General features: G+C 58.5%; 1 protein-coding gene across 1 annotated transcript in view; it reads right to left on the bottom strand.

Annotated features, from left to right (window-relative positions):
* Positions 1 to 20,698, bottom strand: part of SCN5A (sodium voltage-gated channel alpha subunit 5) — a 93,938-nt gene extending 73,240 nt beyond the window's left edge. Inside the window, exons 1-3 of the mRNA XM_042999168.1 lie at positions 20,642 to 20,698; positions 5,326 to 5,640; positions 2,451 to 2,569 (exon numbers count right to left, since the gene is read on the bottom strand). Of these exons, the coding sequence (XP_042855102.1) occupies positions 2,451 to 2,569; positions 5,326 to 5,598 (392 nt within the window). The 5' untranslated portion in view covers positions 5,599 to 5,640; positions 20,642 to 20,698. The remainder of the gene's footprint in view (positions 1 to 2,450; positions 2,570 to 5,325; positions 5,641 to 20,641) is intronic.
* Positions 20,699 to 21,314: the final 616 nt, after the last annotated feature.

Below are 21,314 nucleotides of genomic sequence, written 5' to 3'. Positions count from 1 at the left end.
TATGTTTCAATTACGAAGAAAAGGAATACACGGAAAGCTAGTGGACTCCCAGGCCTCCCACCGGGGATTCTGGTCTGGAAAGGGCCAGGAACCGGCATTTTAAATGATGGGGCCCTCACAGACCGACACTTGTAAAACGACTGCCCAGGGCGGCGTGTGCCCGAATCACGGGGCCCTGGCGAAAATGCAAGGGGTGGGGTGGGGCCCGAGATTCGGCAGGTCTTACAAGACCCTCGTGATGCGGGCATCACTGGTCTGTGCCCCACTCTTTGAATGGCAAGGCTCAAGGGCACGGAGGCTGCTCCCAAATCCTGTGGATCTGGACCCTTCTTCTCCCCCGCTGCACTGAGCCCACCAGGGGGCGCACCAGCAGAGCGCTCCCATCCCCACGCAGTGGCTTGTCAAGGCAGCCCCTGGGAGACCGTCGCGGGGCCTCAACGATGGCAAGCCACTTCCCTGGGGCAGCGACCCTGGGGGACACAGGCCGGCGCTGAGGCCTCAGGGTGGGTCCCGCCGGGTGGAACGAGCACCCCACAGGCTGGGCCTCTGCTCCATGGACACTGGCCAGGCTGGGGACTCCAGTGTCCCGACTGCCTCCCTGGCTTCATCTGCCTACCCCCGCCCCCGCCCGGCCCAGAGCCTTGCAGGAGGAATCCTGGGGCTGCTGTCGCATCCCTGGGGGCCCGCTGCGGCTGCCAAACAGTGCTGGGTTGGTTAGATACCTGCAGGAGAAGTCCCAGGTGGGAGCCGGAGAATGCTTTCAGGGAGGCCCCGCCCCTGGAGTGAGGCGGGGACCAGCTCAGAGCGAGCAAGAAGGCCGGCCTTCCCTCCCGCTGGGCTGTCCCCACCAGGCTGTGCCCACACGCTGGCAGGAACGACAACCGTTCCTGTAGCTGTCTTATCACTCTTAGGGGGACTGCAAAACTCCCAAGGGGCCAAGCACAGAGTCTTATTCGGCTCCCTACACCCCGGTGCCCAGCAGAGTGCCCGGGCATCTACGGGGCGCTTAGAAGCAGTGGGCAGAACGGCTCAAAACTCAATCTCGAGCTACTGGCGCCTCGCTTTGAAGGGCAGGCGGTCCCCGGAATATGGCCCCTCCCCCACGGCGTCTGTCCACCCTAGAGACCACCCTGCAGTTGCCACAGCCGCGGCTGGGGCTGCGGGTGAGACTCTCCCTGGACACACACAGGTCTCTGGAGCCCTGTGAGAAAGGCAGGAGCCAGCGGGAGGAGGGGAGAGCGCGGCCGCGTGCAGAGAGCAAATCTGGCAAAGCGCCCCTCGGCTTAACCCCTGGGGTGAGGCTCAGGCACAAGTGGGCAGCAAGTGGAGCCAGGAAGCAGCACCCTTCATCCCCGCCTGGGCAGGAGAAGCCCCTGAGCTGTCCGCCTCTTAGCGGACACGGGGCAGGGTGTTTTCCCGAAGCCTCCTGCCCTGCCCAGAGGTGAACGGGTCTTTGCCTTGGCCTCAGAAAAGGTCCATCCAGAGTGGGGAACGGAGGGGGGCCCTCGGGGAGGGCTATTGGGCCCGCCTGCCACACCCACGACTCACCGCACCGCCGCAGAGCCCAGCGGCCCTGATTCGATTAACAGCCCAGCCAGCTGCCAGCCCAAGGAAGGCTGCCCAGGCGGGCGCACTGAGACGCAGATGCCTCCGGCTGCATCCGGACCCCCGCCTGCCCGCCTCCCCATCTGTGGGGCCCCTGTCCCGAAGTCCGCAGAACCGCCGCGATTGGGTGCCGGCGCCCCGTCCCACGTCCCACGTCCCACGTCCCACGCGGCGGAACGAGGCCCCCCTGGGGCCCCGAGGCCAGTCCCGTCCCTTATTACACTGCAGCAGTCCCAGAGCGCTCCTCCACAGCCGGCAGCTTTTTTAGGCTGCGGTTTATATAATTTAACGCTAACCGGAGTTCTTTGAGATAACTCTGAAACTGCAAACATTTTGTCAACACCTAATCAAAAAGCAAGTGTCGCCTCCCTCGAAGGATGCCCACGTGTGACTGCACCAGAGGCCTCTTTACCGGGAAGCGGTTTCTCCTTGGCTGAGCCCCGGTGACCTGCTTGCCGTCCCTGCAAGGGGGTGGGGAGGCAGCGGGAGGGGACTTTGGAGCCAATATCGGAGTCAGGGGACCCTGACAGGCCTGTGTCTTCTTAGTAGGATCCCTACTAAGGATCCCTTAGTAGCTTGGCTTCCAGGACGTTTCTCTCCTGAAGAAGCAGGGTTTCCCAAACTTTCCCGTGCCTGAGAATCCCCTGGGAGGTTGTTGAAACGCAGAGGCTTACTCGGCAGGTGTGTTGGGTGGGGCCCAAGAGCCTGCCCATCCAACCGGCCACCAGGTGATGACTGTGCTGCCTGGGCCCTTGGGACAGCCCTGCTCTCAGCCTTAAACACCCTGCCCACCTCCTCGTGGGGCCCAGAGAAGATGCACAGCACGGACCGACTGCAAAGGATATGAATGAACCAGAATCTTCACAGCCGCTCTCCGGATAGGGTGGAAGGGACTGAGGACATACAAGGCATTCGTGGCACTGAACCGGAAGATGGTCTTGCCTTTATTCAGCACGATGAAGGTCTGTGAACAGAGAGGTGTTTTAGGTTGGGGCGGTGGCCCCTCGGCCCTTGTGGAGAGAGGATTCTGGGGGGCAGGTGTTGGCTCAGAGCCCTAGAACCCTGGCTAAGGGGTGGGGTGGGAGAAAAAGAGGGACTGAGAGAGGGGGAGGGGGAGGAAGGAAGGCAGCTGGTGTGTTTGGCAGGTCAATGGGCCCTCACGGTGTTGCCCACGGCTGCAGTGGGATCAGGTCAAGTTTAGGGGAATGCCAGGTTGGGTGGGACTTAGTTTCGTTTCAAAATTATGGCCCTAACAGGAAGAGGCCTCGCATGCGCCCAGCCGAGCTGTTATCACAGCAGAAGCCAGGATCTGGCCAGGATCAGCTCCTTCCCCTTCCCCCTGCCGACCCCTCCCTGCCCCCTGGGGCCACAGGGACTGATGAGGGAGCTGGTCCTCGAGAAGACTGTAACAGGTGAGAAGTAGGGATGGCAAAACGCAGACCCCAGCCCTGAGGCCCTGTCTCCTTGAGTCCAGGACAGGTGTCAGCCCTGCAGCCCCCACCAGAGGAGATGACCGATGACCTAGCGTCTCCCCCCACTGGGGGGGGGGGGTGTCTTTTTTTTTTTTTTTAAGTTTGTTTGTTTATTCATTTATTTATTTATTGTGTGTGTGCATGCACACACGAGTTGGGGAGGGGCAGAGAGTGAGGGAGACAGAGGATCCCAAGCAGGCTCCTTGCCATCAGCACAGAGGTGGATTCAGGGCTCGATCCCACACACCATGAGATCACGATTTGAACTGAAATCAAGAGTCAGACACTCAACCAACTGAGCCACCCAGGCGCCCCTCTTTTTTTTTTTTTTTTTTTTAGTAGGCCTCACGCCCAGCACAGAGTCCACTGTGGGGCTTGAACTCACAACCCTGACATCAAGACCTGAGCTGAGATCAAGAGTTGGACATTTAACTGACTGAGCCACCCGGGTGTCCCCCTTTCTGGGGGGGGGGTCTTGAGCAGCCCAAGGCGGACCCTCTCTGCAGGCTTCCAGAAGACACTGTCCACACAGCACCGTGGGATGTGGGAGTGGACAGGAGGTGCTGGAGGCTAAGCCACGTGCAGATACAGCCCTTGAGGACAGCAGCTCACCCCCTCCCCCCCCCCAGCTACCCAGGCTAAGCCCAGCACAGCTGAGGTGGCTCAGGGGTTGTGCTTCTGCGAAGGTTGAGCTGGTGAGACAAAGTTCTATTTAATCTGAGCTGGAAAGATAAGCTGACTGGATGTGTCAGGACAAAAAGTTCTGCTGTGGTACCTGTGCCACCCCTCGGGACTTCAGGCAGTGTGGCCAGGGGGCAGCAAGGAGAGACAGAAGGTTAGAGGCCACAGTCAGACCCAGGCCATGGTTCAAGTATTCCTGATCACAGGGATGGAAGCCAGTGTCCCCGGCCGCTTCCAGCCTCAACTCTTACCCGGTCCCCAAAGCCCAGCCCAGTCTCCCCTCCATCCTCAGTTGGGTCCTCCTGCCACGGCTCCGGCCGGTCCCAGCTGACTCCCACCTAACTGCCGCTCTCATTTGCCACTGAAACCCGGACTGGCCAGCAGCTCTGGCCTTAACCCTCACCCTAATTCTTACCTCCCGCTCTGGCCAACTGGGACCTAGGCCCACCTACCCTGACGGATCCCAGCTTCCAGCCTTACTCTGAGCCCAACTGTCGCCCCAGCCTTCGACCTCAACCTCACGTGTGTCACTTGAACCAGGGGCAAGTGCCAGCAGGTGCGAGCTGTCTTCTCTCACTGCGCATGTCGACTGGGTGGGCTCTCCCTTTACCGATGGACCCGCACACCCACTCACGTCACACATGGAGACAACTGTGCAGCACCCCCACCCTCAGGTTCCTGGTCTCTTAAATGCAGTCTCATGGCACGGTCACACACACACTCAACACACACACACACACACACACACACTGGCACCTGGTGACACAGACACACAGGACTTACACTGCCGCATGCTCATACTTGCCCTGTGAACACTGACTCTGTCTGCCCTCCAGCCACCTTCTTCCTTAGGACCTGGCCGTCTGGGGAAAGGTCTCCACCAAATGTCTGCTGGTGGTCTGAGAGGTGAGGCCGGGGCAGGGTACCCAGATGGGGGGAATTCACGTCTTGGGTGCAAATGCTTACTGGGAGGAAGCCTGAGTCACCCTTCCCGGTGGACAAAAGCCACTTCCCCGCCCCACACTCAGGGGGACAATGGCAGAGTAAGCTCCCTCCCCACCCCTCTCGGATGTCCCACCGGCCCTCACAGTCCCCGCTGCCAGCCTGTGAGGCCCAGGAGCCACTGCCTCGGCCCCCAGCCTGAGCTGCCCAGGCACGGCCAACGCCCGGCAAACCCTCCCGCCAGAGCGTGCGGGCCACAGGGTGTCCTTAGTAGGAGAGGGGACCACGTGCTGTGCTCTGGGACCCAAGACGGGGAGAAGTCTGCCAGAGGGGAAGTCTAAGCACAGATGACTTCCAGAATAGGGCACTCCACAAGGAGGCGAGACAACCGCGGCTCTGCCCGCTCCTTCCCTTCTAACACCAAACCGTATCAGGCTGCGTCATTCTGGCTTTTATTCCGGAATAAAATTCAGATGATCGGAATATAGATCACCAATGACTCACTCCCTCGAAGCCCAGGGAGCCTACCCCGCACGCAGCCCCACGTGGAGGCGAGGCCCTCTCCCTATCTGCTGTCGACAGGGAGCCTCAGGAAGGCGTGGGCACGGGGGTGGGCGGCCGTCACCTTTTGGGTGCTGTAGAAGGGGTCCAGGTCCTCCAGGGGCTCCCCGATCAGCTCTCGGGGCGGGTTGCCGTAGAGATCCGGCAGCTTTCTGGAGGCCTGCAGGTCCAGCTGGGGCCGGGGAGCCTCCTCCTCGGGCAGCCCTTCCCGGCTCTCCTGCGAGGCGGCCGAGCCCCGGGCTTGCTTCTCCGCCATGCGCTTCTCGATGGCCGCCAGGGACTCCCGGGTGAACCTGCGGAAGCTGCCGGTGCCCCGAGGTAACAGGAAGCCTGCCATCTTCTCATCCTGCTTCTGGGGCACAGGCGGTCCTCGCGTGGCCTGTGGGGAAGCCAGAAGACACAGACGCGGCGCCTGATGCGGTGCCCGGACCCGGGGGGCAGGGGGGCCGCTCCTGCCGGGGAGGGGAGGACGAGGTTGGCGGGCAGGGTCCCGGGTGCAGTTCCCAACCTCTCCAGAGACACACCTGGGCGACCCTGGCCTGGGTAAGCCCCGTGTCCTCCGGGCTGTGGGCTCCGCGTGGGGACCCGCGGGACAGTCCCTTTCCCATCCCAGTGAGCACGCTTGATGGCAAGTAGGCAAGAGTGGCTGCCTCACCGAAGCCCTTTGCTCTGCCCCACTCGACACAGAAGGGAGCCCTTGCACCTGTTGCTTCCTTACCCGAGCCTACTGAGATACTTCCCACCAAGGTGCTGACACTCTCTGGACTAGGAGGGACGCTCCCTAGGGCAGGGATGGGGCCTGTCATCTTTTTATCGCAGGTCTGTGGCAGGGCTGGTCCTGAACAAGCGAGCGATGGAGGGAATCATGAAGAACACATAGGTGAGGGAAGGGCACGAGAAGGTGCCCAGTGCCATCCCTCCTCTCAAGCTCGTCCCTTCTATAGGGACCCCTGGGGCCCTGTGGAGGGTGATCACAGGCCTCCTGGGCCGATGCCCAAACTCTGGGTCTCTTTTCCAGGCAGACGCAGCCTGGGCGCTGGGGCCAAAGGGTGGGGGCCACTCTGTCTCCCCACAGCACCACGCGCCTGCAGGGGAAGGCTGCCCAGACTTCTCCTGGGGCACGGGGGGTGCCAACCTCTGGTAACCGAAGGGGCATCTGTGTCTGCCAAATGAGACGCAGGCAAATCCCACGGGTTTCTGGAAACAGCAGGGTAACAGTCATGCAGGTGCTGGCCCCCTGGTGTATATGGCTGCAGCAGAGGATCCCCCCCCCCGCCCCCGCCCCCGAGATCCCCAGGGGGAGCATTTTTCCAAAGATGGGAAACTCAGATGCAGCATCTCAGGCTCCTCACACCTCCCCACCTGCTCCCTTCCTCCCATATCTGAACAAGTGACAGCAGAAGCAGACAACAGTGACCACCATCCACGCGGGTGTCCAACCGGCACACATGTATGACGCCAGACCGGGGGAATGTGGGCCCCAGTGGCCTCAAACGATCCAGGACCTGGTGCGAACAGGCTCTGCCTATGACATGGAGGCCAAAGAATGCGCTCCTGACTGTCCCAGCAAAACAGGATGTGGTAGGCACAGCTCCTGACTGGGACACCACCGGGAAGGGGGAGGCAGTGTCACTTCATTACCACATCAAACCCAGGAATGGCCGGGCACCAGCTCAAGAGGGCAGGGTGGACACCTGTTGGAGATCCCTGCCAGGACAGAATCCCTTTCCGCCAACCAAAGGCAGGCTTTGCCTTGATCTCACTCCCGAGAAACATGTCACCAGTGACCCCAGTGATCTGCCGCATCGGCCCTCGCACACAGCCCGCAAAGAGCCCGGGACCAGGCACCGTGATTGCTGTGAGGCAGGCACCTGGCCAGGTGACAGGTAAACAGTGAGCAAGCACTACACAGCCTTCCCCAGGGAAGCGCAGCAAGGAATGTGTGGAGGGAAAGTCAGAGCAGAGGTCCTAGGACCCAGCACCGTAAGAACCACCCCATCCTTCGGTGTCTTGTTCTTCTGTTCCATTCAAGTCAAGTTAAAGGAGCATCTCTGTTAAAAATAGCAAGTGAGGGAGTGGGCTCCCATTTTCTAAAAGCGATCTCTGTGTAGCTTCCATCTTCGAGTGAACAAAGAAAGGCGCCTGTAATACTCATCACCAAAGGTGAATGATTTTTTTCCCCTTAGCTGGTAAGAATTTGGGTAATTTTACGCTTTCCTTTTTGTACTTTCCTTTAGTGCTTGAATTAGTTAGGATGATCTTGTATTATGTTCACAAAAGCCATAAAGTCATTAGTCTTTCTTTTAAAAAAGGCGGGGCGGGGGGGGGAGGAGAAAGAAAGAAAGAAAAAAAAAAAAAAAAAGCCAGCCTGGATGACAACAGCCCTTTGCAGGGCAATTCTCTCCACCATCAGCAATCACCAGTCAAGTAAATCAGGAAGCCTCCTCTTTGACTTGGAAGTATTTCCTAAAAATAGTGTTCTCTGTCTCAACTGTATGCATCTGTGTCCACATGCCTGCAAGGGTTCTGGAGACACGTGTATGCCCATGGACCTGCAGAGGCTCACCGGTATATACTGGGGTGTGTGTGTGTGTGTGTGAGAGAGAGAGAGAGAGAGAAAGAGACAAAGAGAGAGACAGAGAGTGTGTGCATGCACGCACAAGCTGACACCTGCATATACGTCTGTTCCAGTAAAGGTGTTTTTAAAACGCGTATTGAAATCGATGATTCGCGCAGATCGGGGCGCGTCTCCTAAGCGTACAGGTGGATGAACGTCTGTAAACAAAACAAACCTGGTAACAGCACCCAGGTCAAGAAAAATAATTGTCTCCGGTCCCCCAGACTCAGATTCCCCTCCGGTCACTACCTCCCTGGGCGGGGCGACCACTATTCCGACTGCTGACATCAGAGACACCTCTGTTTGTCCATGGAGTTCGGGAAAGAGTTCGGGGCAGGGGAAACGACGACACCTCATTCTCACTAACTTCTCACTGCAATTAAGCACCTCCCTCAATTATGAATGTAGGCAGCAAAACGATAGCGTGAGCGGTACCTGTGACCAGTAGAAGCTTGCAGATCTTTCCCGGACCCATGACAGGTGCCGCAGGCATCTCAAATATCATGAACGCTTATCGATACTTCAGAATTACAATGCTTATTAGACCCACTGCTAGATCTTATTGTTTAACACGTTCATAAAGAACGCTGACGATGGGGGCCTGGGTCTTAGGAAGGGTCTTGTCCCAGGAAGTCTGGGAAGTCTGTGGTTTCTGAAACCAGATTCCAGATGAAGTTCCCTGCCAGCGCCTCCCCACCCCCCCCCCTCCCCCCCACCTCAGCCAGGCAGCCTCAGGTTCCAAAGTAAACCAGTCAAGAGTGTCCTTTGTCTCTGGCCCCCGCAGGCGGTGCGTGGTGGGTGGGCAGGATGGATCTGTTTTCTCTCTTGTTCTTCCCCTGCCTGCACCTGGCTTTGGCCTTGCCCTTCCTTCAGCAGCTCAGGGCCCACGCCCTGCCGGTGGCCGAGACCCGCTGGGCCCTGGCTGCAAGGTTTCCGGTAAAGCCAAGGTAAGGAGGGGTTGGGGGTGGGCCAAGGACGCTCCAGGCTCAGGCCCGGCTATAGCCTTCCGGCCTGGGAGGTCAGGCCCCTGGCTTTCCAGGGAGGCCCCACCTCTGGCTGGGAGGAGCAGGGGGCCTCTGTCTTGCACAGCTCCAGCGTGTGGGGGAGCCCAGACCTGGTTTCATTCCAAGAGCATGCTCTCTGGAAGCAGCGCGCCCGTGACTCTCCCCTCGTCTGGGACAGCTTGTCTGTCTGCTCCCTGGAAAGGCTGGAAAGGCTGGAAAGGCTTCTCCCAGCCGATCACCCTTCCCGGCCCACTTGCCCCTGTTCTGTCAGCTTCACTCAAGCTCAAGGGGCCCCCGACTCCATCCTCTCTCAAGTTTATCAGTTTCTGGTTACTGGGGGCATCTCTCCCAAAGTTCTGCTGGCTCCCGAGATTTCACGGAAGCAGACCGTGAACCTTCCTTCTCAAATCGGTTCTTCCTGATCCTTTCCTCTGACCCGGGCTACACCCCTGCACCCTCACCAAACACCCCCGCCTCCTTTCCCACCGACGCTGCCCAGGGACAGGCCTCCTCACCCGGCTGGCACTGTGCTGACACCATGGCCACTGGCCTCCTCCTTCTTTCTTTCCATCCTTTACATGAAGCTCCATCACTCCCTGGCTCAGACACTCCCAAACACTGTCCCCTGCCCCGTGCGATGGCAGGGCCACCCTGAGGGCTCTCCTCACCGACCCACCTCCTCCAGGACACCCTCTGTGACTGCCCACGCACACTGACCTCCCTCCTCTGGGTACCCTGCCCTTCCCCGCTTCCTGGCCTCGGCTGTTCTCTGATGGTCCCTGGGGTGAGTCTGATTTCACCCAACAGCCTGAAAACCCCTTCTTAGGGAAGGGCTGGGCCCCCCTCCTCTGAGTCGCTGGCCTATACGTACCAGTATTCACTGGTGAATACTGAACCACTGAACAGGGTGAAGATGCTGTGAGGGAGAACAGCCAGTGTCCACACCAGAAACTGGACCCTTCTGGACTTGTCTCTTATTTTTTGTCTCTTCAGGTGGCCTCCCTGAAGAAAGATTTTCCTGAATGTATGGGGCACAGAGCTAGTGCTCAATTCCTGGTGGTCACAATGCCATGACGTGGAACTCGACAGGGTGCAGCCGTGGGTACTGTCCAGGGTTGGGGACTGATGCTCTGGACCTCCCTGGTTTCAGCACTAAGGTTTCTGCATCCTGAGATGCGATACCCTTTGGTCCCGGACAAACCAGAATGGCCGGTCACCTGAGAGGTAAAGAGGGACCGGACTCTAGCCTAACCTCTCCTTGTGGTGCCTTCCTGCCTGTTCCGCTCCCGGATCCCAAGGCAGGCATGCTCCAGCATCCTGAGTCACCTCTGGCATTTTGGTCGCCTTGGAATCGGAGCCTCTGGAACACAACATGCAAAGAATATTCTTTGCCATGTAAATTTATGCAAGGCGCTCCGTGGAAGTGGTTCCCAGGCTTCCTAGAAAATCTCTACCGGCTTCCTCTGCTCTGTGCTCCTCCCTCCCACCCTGCAGGCTCGGGCAACCTGTGCCCTTGCCCCATGGCCCTGCTTTCCACTGCTCCTCAGTCCTAAAGCAAGAAGCTCAGGGAGAGCGTGTGGGTGCTCAGGAAGCCAGGGCTCACTCCCCACAGGCGGAGGGGAGGGCACCAGGAGCGAATTCATATCTTCCTGGAGGAAAACAAGTTAAAACTAATCAACACCTCAACGCATAGAATCCTTTTATCAAGTGAGTGATTCAGTGAACATTTAAGCAGCACCCACTGTGTGCATGGTCCTACAAATGACTTCCTAGAGTACTTTTCTGCCCAAGGTGATGGATCCTAAATCAACAGGTCATGATGGGAAAATGAGTCCGAGCCATCCGCAATGTGACTCGGTGGCTTCTAAGGAAATTTCCACTTAGCCTTGCTGAGATTAGCAAGGAAGCGATGCCCTGGGCCAGAGAGCCGGGCCCTGTGCCCAACTCTGCTTCCACCTTTGGCTCCCCCACTTCCCTCTCTGGAAGATTCCCTGTTTCTGTTCTGCGTCTGCCTTCGGCTGTGTCCTGAGCTCCCAAAGCACAGTCCGGCCCAGCAGAGATGCCTCGAAGGGCCTGGTGAATGAATGAATGAGTGAATGAGCGCCAGATTAACCCTCCTATTGCCCAGCCACTAGCCCACACGGTGAGCTTGGACAGCATCAGAACGCCCCCTTTTTCTGGACCTTAGTTTCCCCAATCATGAGCTGGGTGGGCCATGCCAGCAGTATCACGTGATACTAAGTAGCACTTAGATGGCTCTAAGTGCTGCTGTGGGTCACCTTTCATCCCTGCAACAATCCCAGGAAGAGGGGAGGTTATTATCTCCGTTACACAAAGGGAAATCTGATGCTCGCAGGTCAAGTAAGCGAGCCCCAGTCTGTGCGAAGCCAGGCCTAACCAAGGTCCTACCTCGTCTCCCACCTCTGATGGCACAGAGGGTGGGGAGGAAGGGGCAAGGTCTACCGTGGGTGGGGCATGTCTGTGATCCCCACTACAGAGCTAGGAGTCCCTGGCTTAGTCCCTGTTGGCCTCCTCTGGCTGGCCAACGTGTCTGTGCCCACTCGTGGGCAGATGCTCCCAGGGAGCCCTGGCCTATTTCTGCCCATGCCCAGAGAGTCAGCAGTTCCCTCGTCGGAAATGATTCCCTAGCAGGTTCTCTCTCCAGCTCCGGCCCTGTCCAACTGCCCTGTCCAACAGGGTGGCCACCCAGCCCCCATGGCACGGAGCACGTGGAATGTGGCTCGTGCCCATCGAGATGTGCTGTTGTACGCTCCACACCGACTCTGAAGGCTTAGCACGGTCAAGAATTCAACGATCCCATCATTAACTTTTAAACGTGGATTACGATTTACACAGATGATATTTTGGATATACTGGGTTAAGTAAAATATGTTCAAATTAACTTCACTTGCTACTTTTGACTTTTTAAAATGTGGCTACTAGAACATTTCACATTGCATATGTGACTTGCGGTTGTAGTTCACGTTATATCCCCACTGATGGCGTGACCACGGTGTCCCGGCCACCAGGCTCTAAACCCTTACAGAACTCCACCCGCTTTGGGCTGGGCCTCAGGCTAGCTGGGGGTGGGGGAGGGGAGGGACAGGGAGGGGGTAGGGATGGGCTGAAGGGCAGTTGTCCTCCTCCGCAGACCAGAAAGTGGCCACCCCGGTTTGGGGCAGTGGCTGTGGGTGGTTGGGAGGGAGGTGGGGGACAGGGGGGAAGTGGGAGGGGTCTACAGCATCCCTCCTGCCCAGGCAATTATCTGCACAGTCCTGGCGCTCCCAGGGTACCAGCTTGGACAAAAGCTCAGCGGGGGTGCCAGCTGGTGCTCGTGGCCTGTGCATTCAGGTCCTTGCTCCCGGATCAAAGGCACATTGGCATGTCCTTGTGCAGGGCCTCAGCTAACCGGCTCCCTGCAGGCTCCACTCCTTTGAGGCTGCACACGCATTAACTCTGTCTAGTCCGAGCCCTATCTCTGGGGAGGGGGTGAGGATCCTGAGGGGGCTTTCCTTCTCTAGTCCCTATCCCAGCCCCCAGCAATCTGGGGAAGTCCTGCAGAATCCCCCCCCCCCCCATCCCTCCCGGAGGCGAACACGCCCACCCCAGAAGCTGGGGATGCCCTCATTTACATTCATTTGCATCTCATTTATTCCAACACTCAGGCTGAAGCCGAGGCTAATTCAGCTGACAGGAAAACCCCACCCGCTTGCTCTGCGAGTGTTTCCCCAGGCAGGATGAAATGGGGTCCCTGAGACCGGGGCGGGGGAGGGGGGGGGCTCTCCGGAGTGGGCGCTGAAGGGAGAGCTGGAATGGGGGCGGGGGCACCTTTGGCTTGAGCCCTGGATTCAGCCAAAGCCTCTGTTTTTTCAAACTCCTCCTTCCCCACAGTAAGCACAGGGCCCACCGGGCTTGGAAGCGGTTCATTCATCTCGGGGTCAGTGGTGTTCCCACTGCCAGGTCAGGAGAACTGCAAACTTCCCAGGTCATTCAGGGGCCCCTCCACAGGGCACACGACATCCTCTTCCCCTGCAAGCCCGAGTCTGCCTTGTAATCCTGTTCACTGCTCCATGCACAGGGATCTATAATGTTGTGCCAGGAGGCACTGAGCTGTTAGTCAAGGCCCAGGGCTGCCTAGAGGCCCTGGGTCTCCAGGGTGGGGACCTGAATGATCCACGATGCGACCACAGAACTCAGAAGTCAGAGAGCTGGCTCGGTCAACCAGGGCACTTCTGCCCCAGGCCCTGGACCATCTATACCCATGCATCTACACACAGTTGGGCCAGAAAGGTGCCCACCTATGGCCTGGGAATCACCTTGAGGGCACACAGGTGCCCAAGAGACAGCAATCAGCATCCTAAGCCTCTTTCTAGCACCATTTCTTCCAACTCATTTTGCTCAATACCTGGGCTTAAAAAAAAAAAAAAAAAAAAAAGCCTTCGTGCACCGATGTCATGGCAACCGAAGCATTTATGGAGCACCTACTGTGTGCACTGAGGGAGACAGAAGTTCCCCCAGTGAAATCTGGGGAGCGTAGGGTCCCTTACTCCTCAGAGATAAGGCAATCCACCCATAAATACACAAAATCTATGCCACAAAAGTGTCTGTTGACACAGTATGCATGTGCAATCCTTTTGCCTTAATACCCTGAAATTGAGGTATAATATACAAACAAGAAAATGCACAGATTTTAGATGCTATAGTTGAACGACTTTTAACAAATCTATATACTTGTGTAACTACCCCCTCTGCTCCCCAGTTAAGATCCTAAACATTCCCGTCACCGCAGAGAGTTCCCTAAGGTCCGGTTCCGGTCAACTTTTCTGATTTCTATCAGCACAGATTAGTTTTGCCTGTTCTAGAACTTCACATATATAGAAGCACACTGTATGGGCTGTTGGCCTTGAATGTTCTTGCTCGACATAATGCTTCTGAGATTTTTACTGTGTATTTGTTGGTGACTGCCGTCTAAGTCATCTAAGTTCCCTTTGCAATGCACAGCGACCATAAGTGACCCATCTGGGGACAAGCCCTTCAGAAACAACTCAATCATAAAAGGCAAGGGCTGGAAAGGCCCCAAAGTCCAGCTATCTCTGGGGACGGCCGCCCCCGGGGGATCCTTAGGGAGTATTTTTCTCTCCTTCCCTCAGACATTTCCTGAAACAGAAACTCAGCAATTATACATCTAACAGGCACCCAGCTCAGCAAGGGAGTGGGGGCTTTCCCTGGGTTTCCAGTTTTGTTAGCAACTAGCTGTCGCTTTATTTAACTGGCAGTCTGTGCCTCATCCAAGCCCACCACGGTGGGGGTGGTGGCTGGGTTGGCACTGCAAATGGCCAGCTGAGCTCCCGGGCCTTCTTTCGCTCAAGTCTGGCTGTGGCGGGCAGGCCTCTGTCCCTCTGCCTCCCTGCACCCCCACACCAGCTGGGTGTCCCTTAGTCGGAGGATGGGAGAATGGGCTGAAGGGCCTGGATTCTTCCCGGGGATGGGCCCCGAAGCAGGCAGCAGGGCTGGGCAGCAGAGGGCAGGCACTCTGGCTCTGAGGAGCTCTTTGGAACACTTTCCTGCTATGGGCCCAGGTCGATGAGGCTGGGGCTCTGATGGCCACACAGCAAGTATTGATAGGGCTGGGCTGGTCCCTCCCGTGGCCTGATTTCCAGCCCCCCCCACCCCCCCGCCCCGTCTTAGATCTCCCAGCCTGGCCAGATGGAGGGACAGCTAATGTAGCCCGAGAACTGAAATCAGTGCTTCTAGCCAAACCTCTCCCTGCCCTGCCATCCCTTTGAACACTGCCTCTGGAGTCAGGCCCTTCCTTCACACAGGACTTCGAGGAATCAATACCCGCCAGAAAGGCATTTACCATCCTTTAATGCCAGGAAGAGCCTTTCTACCCTTCAAAATCCATTCCCAGAAAGCACGGGGACTGCCCGGGCCAGGCCTGGGTGGGGCGAGGGAGACAGGGGCCCAGGCTTAGCGCCGCCCCAATGCCTGTGTGACCTTGAGCCTACGGGCTGACCCGCACTGGCCCTCGGCCTCCAGGGCTGCAAGGAGGGGACAGGCCCCTGGAGATGACACCAGCGGGATCTCCAAGCGGGTGAGGGACCTTCCGGCACCCACACAACTGCCACGAGAGCACCTCTATCCTGTTCTTTCACTCCCTTAACACCCCCGTGTTGGGGGCGGGGGGAGGTGCGGCTTCCCACGGCCTCCCTGGAGATTTGGTCAGAAGGCCAAACGGAGGAGGAAGAACCGAACTCCAGCCCCAGAGCACACACGTTTGCTTCTCAGAACAGGCCCGCAAGCACAGCCTGCTTTCACCTCTCCAAATTCTGTGCCTCCGCCTCAGCTGGACTCTAATCCTACCTCTTCCAGGCGCCCTCCCCTGGCTGCTCTGGGCCACGCTGACCTCCACTGGGGAGGCTGAGCCCCCAGCCCCAACCACGTGTTTCCTCTGGCCTGAGCAGCCTTCTCTCTGGCCCTGGGGGGTGAACCTGCCAGGCCCCGAGGGTCTTCGGTATCCTTTGCCGCCCATCCAGAGTAGTAAAAGTGAGGAACGGACAAGAGACATTCGCAGAACTGTCCCACCAGACTCTAGCTTCAATAACCAGTACATTTTCTGTTGGGCTTGGGGCACACCAGATACTCCTCCAGGAAATGAAGCTGGTGGTGGGGAAACCGTGGGCACCCCGCTCCCCAGCCCAGGGCTGTGATTCTGCAGGGTGGGGTGAGGGTGGCCTGGCAGGGGAGGTGACACAAGTTTCAAAGAGTCCATGAGTCACATGGCCCCAGTGCTGTGCCAGCCACGGGGCTTGCTCCTGAGGAGCCTGCTCCTGGGCTCCCTCCCCCATGTGAGGGTCCCAGGCCCCAAGAATTGACGTGGAGGCTCTATAAATAGCACCCATTCCATATTGATCATCTTAAAAAGACACGGTATGTTCTAGGCCCACAAAGAGAAGAGTTGTGTCTAAAAATAGTCTCATCCCCAGGAACCACTGCCAGTCCCAGGCAGTGGTATAACCCGTGCATATCAGAAGGGGGCAGATGATGGAAAGGGTGGGGGTCAGAAACTGAGGCATCCAGCTCCCCCTCATTATCTCTATTCTGGCCACCTAAGCCACCCATGCCTCAGGAGCCTGTCACTGCCTCAGGGCCTTTGCACATGCAGTTCCCTCTTTATAAGATATTCTTTCTCCAGATGTCCTCTGGATTGGTTCTTTCTTGTTATTCGGGTCTCAGTTCAATCACCTCCTTCAAGAGGCCTTCCCTGACCAGCCAGTCTAGGGTCACTCTTGTCTCTCCATCACATCATCCTGTTTCACTTCCTTCATAGTCCTGATCATGATCTAAAATTATCTTCTGTATCTATTTGTTAAGTGGTATCCAGACTGTCTCTCCCCAGTAGCAGGTAAACTCCATGAGAGCAGTTATTGTGTCTGAATTGTACACCTTCTAGAATCTTCCATGGCACAGAGTAGGTCCTGAATGTCCTATCCAGGCTCTCCCCAACCACCTCAGGCTGAACTCTGCCTCAGACCTCCACCTCAGGCCAGCCTGGGCTGGCAGAAGACAGTGGGCATCCAGTCCCGGCTTCCTCTGCAGCCGCCCCCGCCCCCCATGCCTGCTCTGCTCCCTGCCACGGGAGTTTTACGCTAGCCCCCCTACTCCTGGGTACCTGCTCCATACAACCTCATCGTGTCCCCAGATACTGCTTTCTGGAACACCTTTCTCTCCTCACAGCAAGATTTCCTTCTCCTTCGTGCCCCCCACCCCCAGGAGGAATCACAGTGCCTGCCCGCAAAATCCCCCTCTGAGAACAACTGAGGCCCCATGGACACAACGTCAGTGCAGAGACCTCTGGCCCCTCCCTGTGAGGAAAAGGTATTTTTCCCGATAAGCACTGCCCGTGGGTGCACCGCATGAACACACATGCCTAGAGTCCACTTCAGGCTCTCCCTACAACCCCCCCCCACCTTGACCCCCCCCCCCCGGCCAGCTCCCCTCTATCTCTTCCCTCCCTCTTAAACCATCAAACTCTTGCAAAGAGCTGTCTACACATGCTGTCTCCACTTCCTCACCTCATGCTCATTCCTGGATCCACTCCAAACTAGCTCCTACCCTCACTGATTCATTCATTCATTCATTCATTCATTCAACAACTGTCCATCTGCGCTGGGCACCACGTTCTGTAGGTGTTAAGGAAGTTTCTGTTGCCAAGGTCACGGGCACCCTTACTGTTGCTCAATCTAACAGACACTCGTTTTAAAATTATGCATCCTTTTTGATCTATCCATGAACTTCTCAGAATGCGAAAGATTCTTCACTCTTCGGCAGAAGGAAACGGAAGACACCCCTTCCTCCAGGACGGGCTCCCTCCTTGCTTTCTGTGACACCTCCCACTCCTGGCCTGCCTCCCACCCTCGGACTGCTCCTTCTCAGGCTCCTCTGCAGGCTTCTCCGGCCTTGACTGTTGGACTGCCCCCACCCTGTTGTGTTGCACCCTCTATCCCACATTAGGATCACCTAGGTGCTTTCAACATTTCTGGTGCCAGACGAATTAGAACCTCTGGGGGTGGAGCCTGGGCATATTTTTTTTTTTTTTTTCAATTTAAAAACGCTTTCCGAGAGATGCTAACATCGCCAGGGTTGAGAACCTCTGGTCCGCACTCTTGCTGGACAGTCTAATTCACTGCCATGGATCCCATGGCCGGCCTCTGCAGATGCTTCCAAGTTTCCACCGCCAGCCCAGCTCTCCTGCCTGAACGCTGGACTCTCCCCTCCAAATGACTGCTGGACGTTGGCATCTCTCTCTGGAAGCACCGACGGTTCCAGTCAGAGCCCCGCAACGTCCGTCGCTTCTCCTTTGTCCTTTATCAAGCTTGCCAACCTAAACTTCGCTCACGGTGTGGGAGGGCGGTGGGGAATCTCACTTAATGAGCAGTCAAAGTTAGGGACGGGAGAAGTGGCGAGTCCCTGAACAGAGAAGAAAGTTGGAACAGGACAAGTTCCACCACCTGTGGTAACCTGACTGTCCCTCTCCTTCACTTGAAAGGCTTTTGGTGGCACCCACGGTCTGCACTAGAGGGGTAGGACAGTCTAGAGCAGATATATGGACACCTGGGTTCAAACCCAAGGCCTGCTACTTAGTAGATGTGTGACTTAGTAGATGTGTGAGCAAGTTATTTAACTTTTCTGGGTCTCCCGTCTCACCACCTGCAATACTGTCCTTAGTATGGTCCCCCGCCTCCAGGGTTGACGCAAGGATTCAGGGGATGAGCCTTATAAAGTGATTAGTGCCATGCCTGGCTGGCAGAAAGCACTCAGTGAATGTTAGCTATTTTTAGTACCATTACTGAGGATAAATTCCCAATTCCTGAGTAGAGCTCACAAGGGCCCCCGTGACTGTGACCTTGGCTTTAGCTTCTGCTCTTCCCTCCCTCACACCATGAGACCCAAACGGGTCGCTGAACTGAATTTGTGTTGTCTCACAAATCGGCACTGGGTAGCTGGTCCTGATGGCTAGACTGTAGCTCCTTCATCTAGAAAACTCCTATGCATCCTTCAAAACCCATGTGGAAGGTTATTTTTGTTAGATAATCTTGACTCTTCCGGCTGGAAGATAATCAGCCCTCTTTCAGGTGAGCAAGGGGGCTCACTCCTGTCGTTACACACCTTTCCGATAACCTTCCCATGGGTGAGCGGGAACTAGCCTCCTGTGAGCAGAACGGAGACTGCCCCTGACCTCTGTCCCAGGACGTTCCCAGGACTCCCTTCTTGGGTTGCTGGGGCACCAGCCTCCTCTGCTCCACAACTGTCAGCTGTCTCTGATGCTTCCCACCACTCCGAGCTCAGTCTTCATGCTGAGTGAGTCAATCCTGGAACTTTTCCAGAGCAGCTCTGAGCACCACACAGAGACAGGCCAAGCACCTCAGAGGCACAGCAGCTGCCCCCACCACCCTGGGCTGAATGCTGGTTCTCGGCACTCCAGAGCCCCTTCCCTGTCTGCTCAGATCCTCTTTGGTCAGTCCTAGGTCCTTCTGGCCCCCAGGAAGTGGCTCTCAAGGAATCTTCACCCCAGGTGGTGCGCCAAATTCACGGACTCTCTAGACAACCTTGGGTAAGTCCTTGGCCCACCGTCAGCCTCAGTTTCCCCCTGTACAATGTGGCAGTGATGACAGGATTAGATTAAAACTTCAACGAGGCTCACTGCAGCACAGAGCTGGACCTTCTAGCATAAAATCTGTGTTCCACGGTCTGGCTGTGCCCTGACCCTCCCCTTCCGATGCTCCTGTGACTGCGGCATGGTCTCAGCTATCAGCCTGTGCCACCCTCATTCCGCCTTCCAGCTCCATTACCACCCACTCACGTGCACCTGCCCAATTCCAACTGGGAGGAGTTGAGGGCGAGGAGATGGGAGTTGAGGACAGCAGTACCCAGGGCTGGGCTCCCAGTGGCCTGGGCCTCTGCTACTCAGGGTCCCCGTAGATCCTGAGGGGTTTGACGGGAAGCAGGGAGAAGGCTGAGGTGCTGCCGCGCGGCGGGGTCATATGGTGTGTCTGTCTCCACTGAGCTGTCCAGGCTCACGGAGGAAGGTGGCGAGGGTCTCAGCAGGAGCTGGGGGGATGGAATGCCAGCCCAGGACCCCAGGAGGAGACGGATCCTGCCCTCCTGGGACTGGTCTCGGGGCTCTCAGGAGAGAAGACCGACTCCTGCCCCAACCTCAGTCATGGCTTCCTGATTCATCTGTGCACCGGCCTCCAACAGGTGTTTGCAAGGCGGGCCTATGCCCGGGGCCTCGTCCCCAGCATCCCCCCCCCCCCCCCACCAGCACTCTCCACATCTCTGGCCTCCACAAGGCTAGGCACCACGACTTCCTCCCGGTGCCACCAAAGACGATCAAATAACGCAGAGAATGAGAGCCGCCTCCCTCCCGTCAGGGCGAGTGGATCTGCCCAGGTCAGAGCGAGGAGGGCAGAGAACTCTCGCCAGTCCCAGCGCACAGAGATCTCCTCTGTTGAGGCCACAAGGAGTTCTTCCCTCCTTCAAGGCACACAGAGACCAGATGCGGCCCCGTTGGGGCGTCAGAGGGCACAGAGATCTCTTCGTGGTCGGAGCGCGCAGAGAGACAGGACACAATATAAATCTCTGCCGCCTCAGGGCGCAGAGATCTTTCCCAGGTCAGGACGGGCAGAGATCTCGTCCCAGAGAGGATACCCTCAGAGGACGGCTCGGCGGGGCCCAGAGAGAGGGGGTGATTGGCCCCCTCCCCCATCCCCAGCCCTGCTCGGTCGGCTCCCCGGCTCTCTGGAACCACACTCACTGCGCGCCTAGTCGCCGCTCTGACCTTGGGGTCTCCGGCCTCGGGAATCCGGGTCCCAATCCCAGACCCTCCCCGAGCCTGCGCCAGGGTCGGCCGGGAAGCCGGGGCCGCGGCTCCTCCTCCCCCCCCCCCGGCCCTCGACAGCGCACCGGGAAACCCGGAAGGAAAGGGATGAGGAGGGGGCGCAAGGCGATTACAGACGCCCCCCTCCACCTCCCCCCCCGGGGGTCCCCTCCAGCCCGGCAGATCTGCACCCTTTCTTCTCCCGCCTCCCAGCCTCGGGGGGCAGCGATGGGGGAGGGAACTGCCGGGCGCACCCGGGGCAGGGGAGGGGGTGCGCAGGGGCTGGAGGGTCCGACCCTCGGGGAGGAAAGTTGGGCGGCGGCAGGCGGAGGGGGCTCCGGCCGGGCCGGGGCTCCCGGGCGCGGGGGCGCTCGCTCACCTGCTGGTCCCCCGGCCCGGGCCCCGGGATGGGCGGCTGAGGCTCGGCGCGGACTCGGCTCGGCGCGGGGCTCGGGGCACTGGGCGCAGGCTCAGCGGCCCCGGGGGCGCGATCCCCGCATCCCACGGGCGCCGCCGCCGTCTCGGCTCCGCCGCTCCGCTCGGGCTCCGGGGCTCGGCGGGCGGCGCGGGCTCGGGCTGGGGGCGGGGTCGGGGGCGGGCCCCGCCTGGGCTCGGCCTGGGGCTTGGGGCCCCGGGCTGGCTCCGCCCCAGAGCGACGCGCCCCGGACTCCGCACGTGGCGCTCCGCCCGCTCAGAGGGTGAACCCCTGGGCGCCCGCCGGGGCGCACACCCCCACGCTGCCCCGGGGGGGGGGGGCCGGCCCGGCCGCAGACCGCCGCCCACGCGGACACGGACAGGCACACGCAGACGCGGGCACACGCTGGGGTGCACGCTCACCGACCCCGGGACGCTTCGCCACATGCAGCCACCCACGCGGACGGGGACGGGCACACGCCGGCACGCACCGGCGGATACACACAGGCATCGCCACCGACCTGGGGACCCCACGAGGGATACTCAGCCCCCTGGACAGGGACGTACCCTGATGCGGCCTCACGACACACGCGGACGCACTGGACACACGCACACCTGCGCAGTGAGAGAGACACGCA

This window comes from Panthera tigris, chromosome C2 (genome assembly GCF_018350195.1).
Source record: "Panthera tigris isolate Pti1 chromosome C2, P.tigris_Pti1_mat1.1, whole genome shotgun sequence".
In the NCBI taxonomy this organism is placed as follows: domain Eukaryota; kingdom Metazoa; phylum Chordata; class Mammalia; order Carnivora; family Felidae; genus Panthera; species Panthera tigris.
The sequence above is the reverse complement of the archived record's forward strand: the minus strand, read 5'-3'. Positions and strand labels throughout refer to the sequence as shown.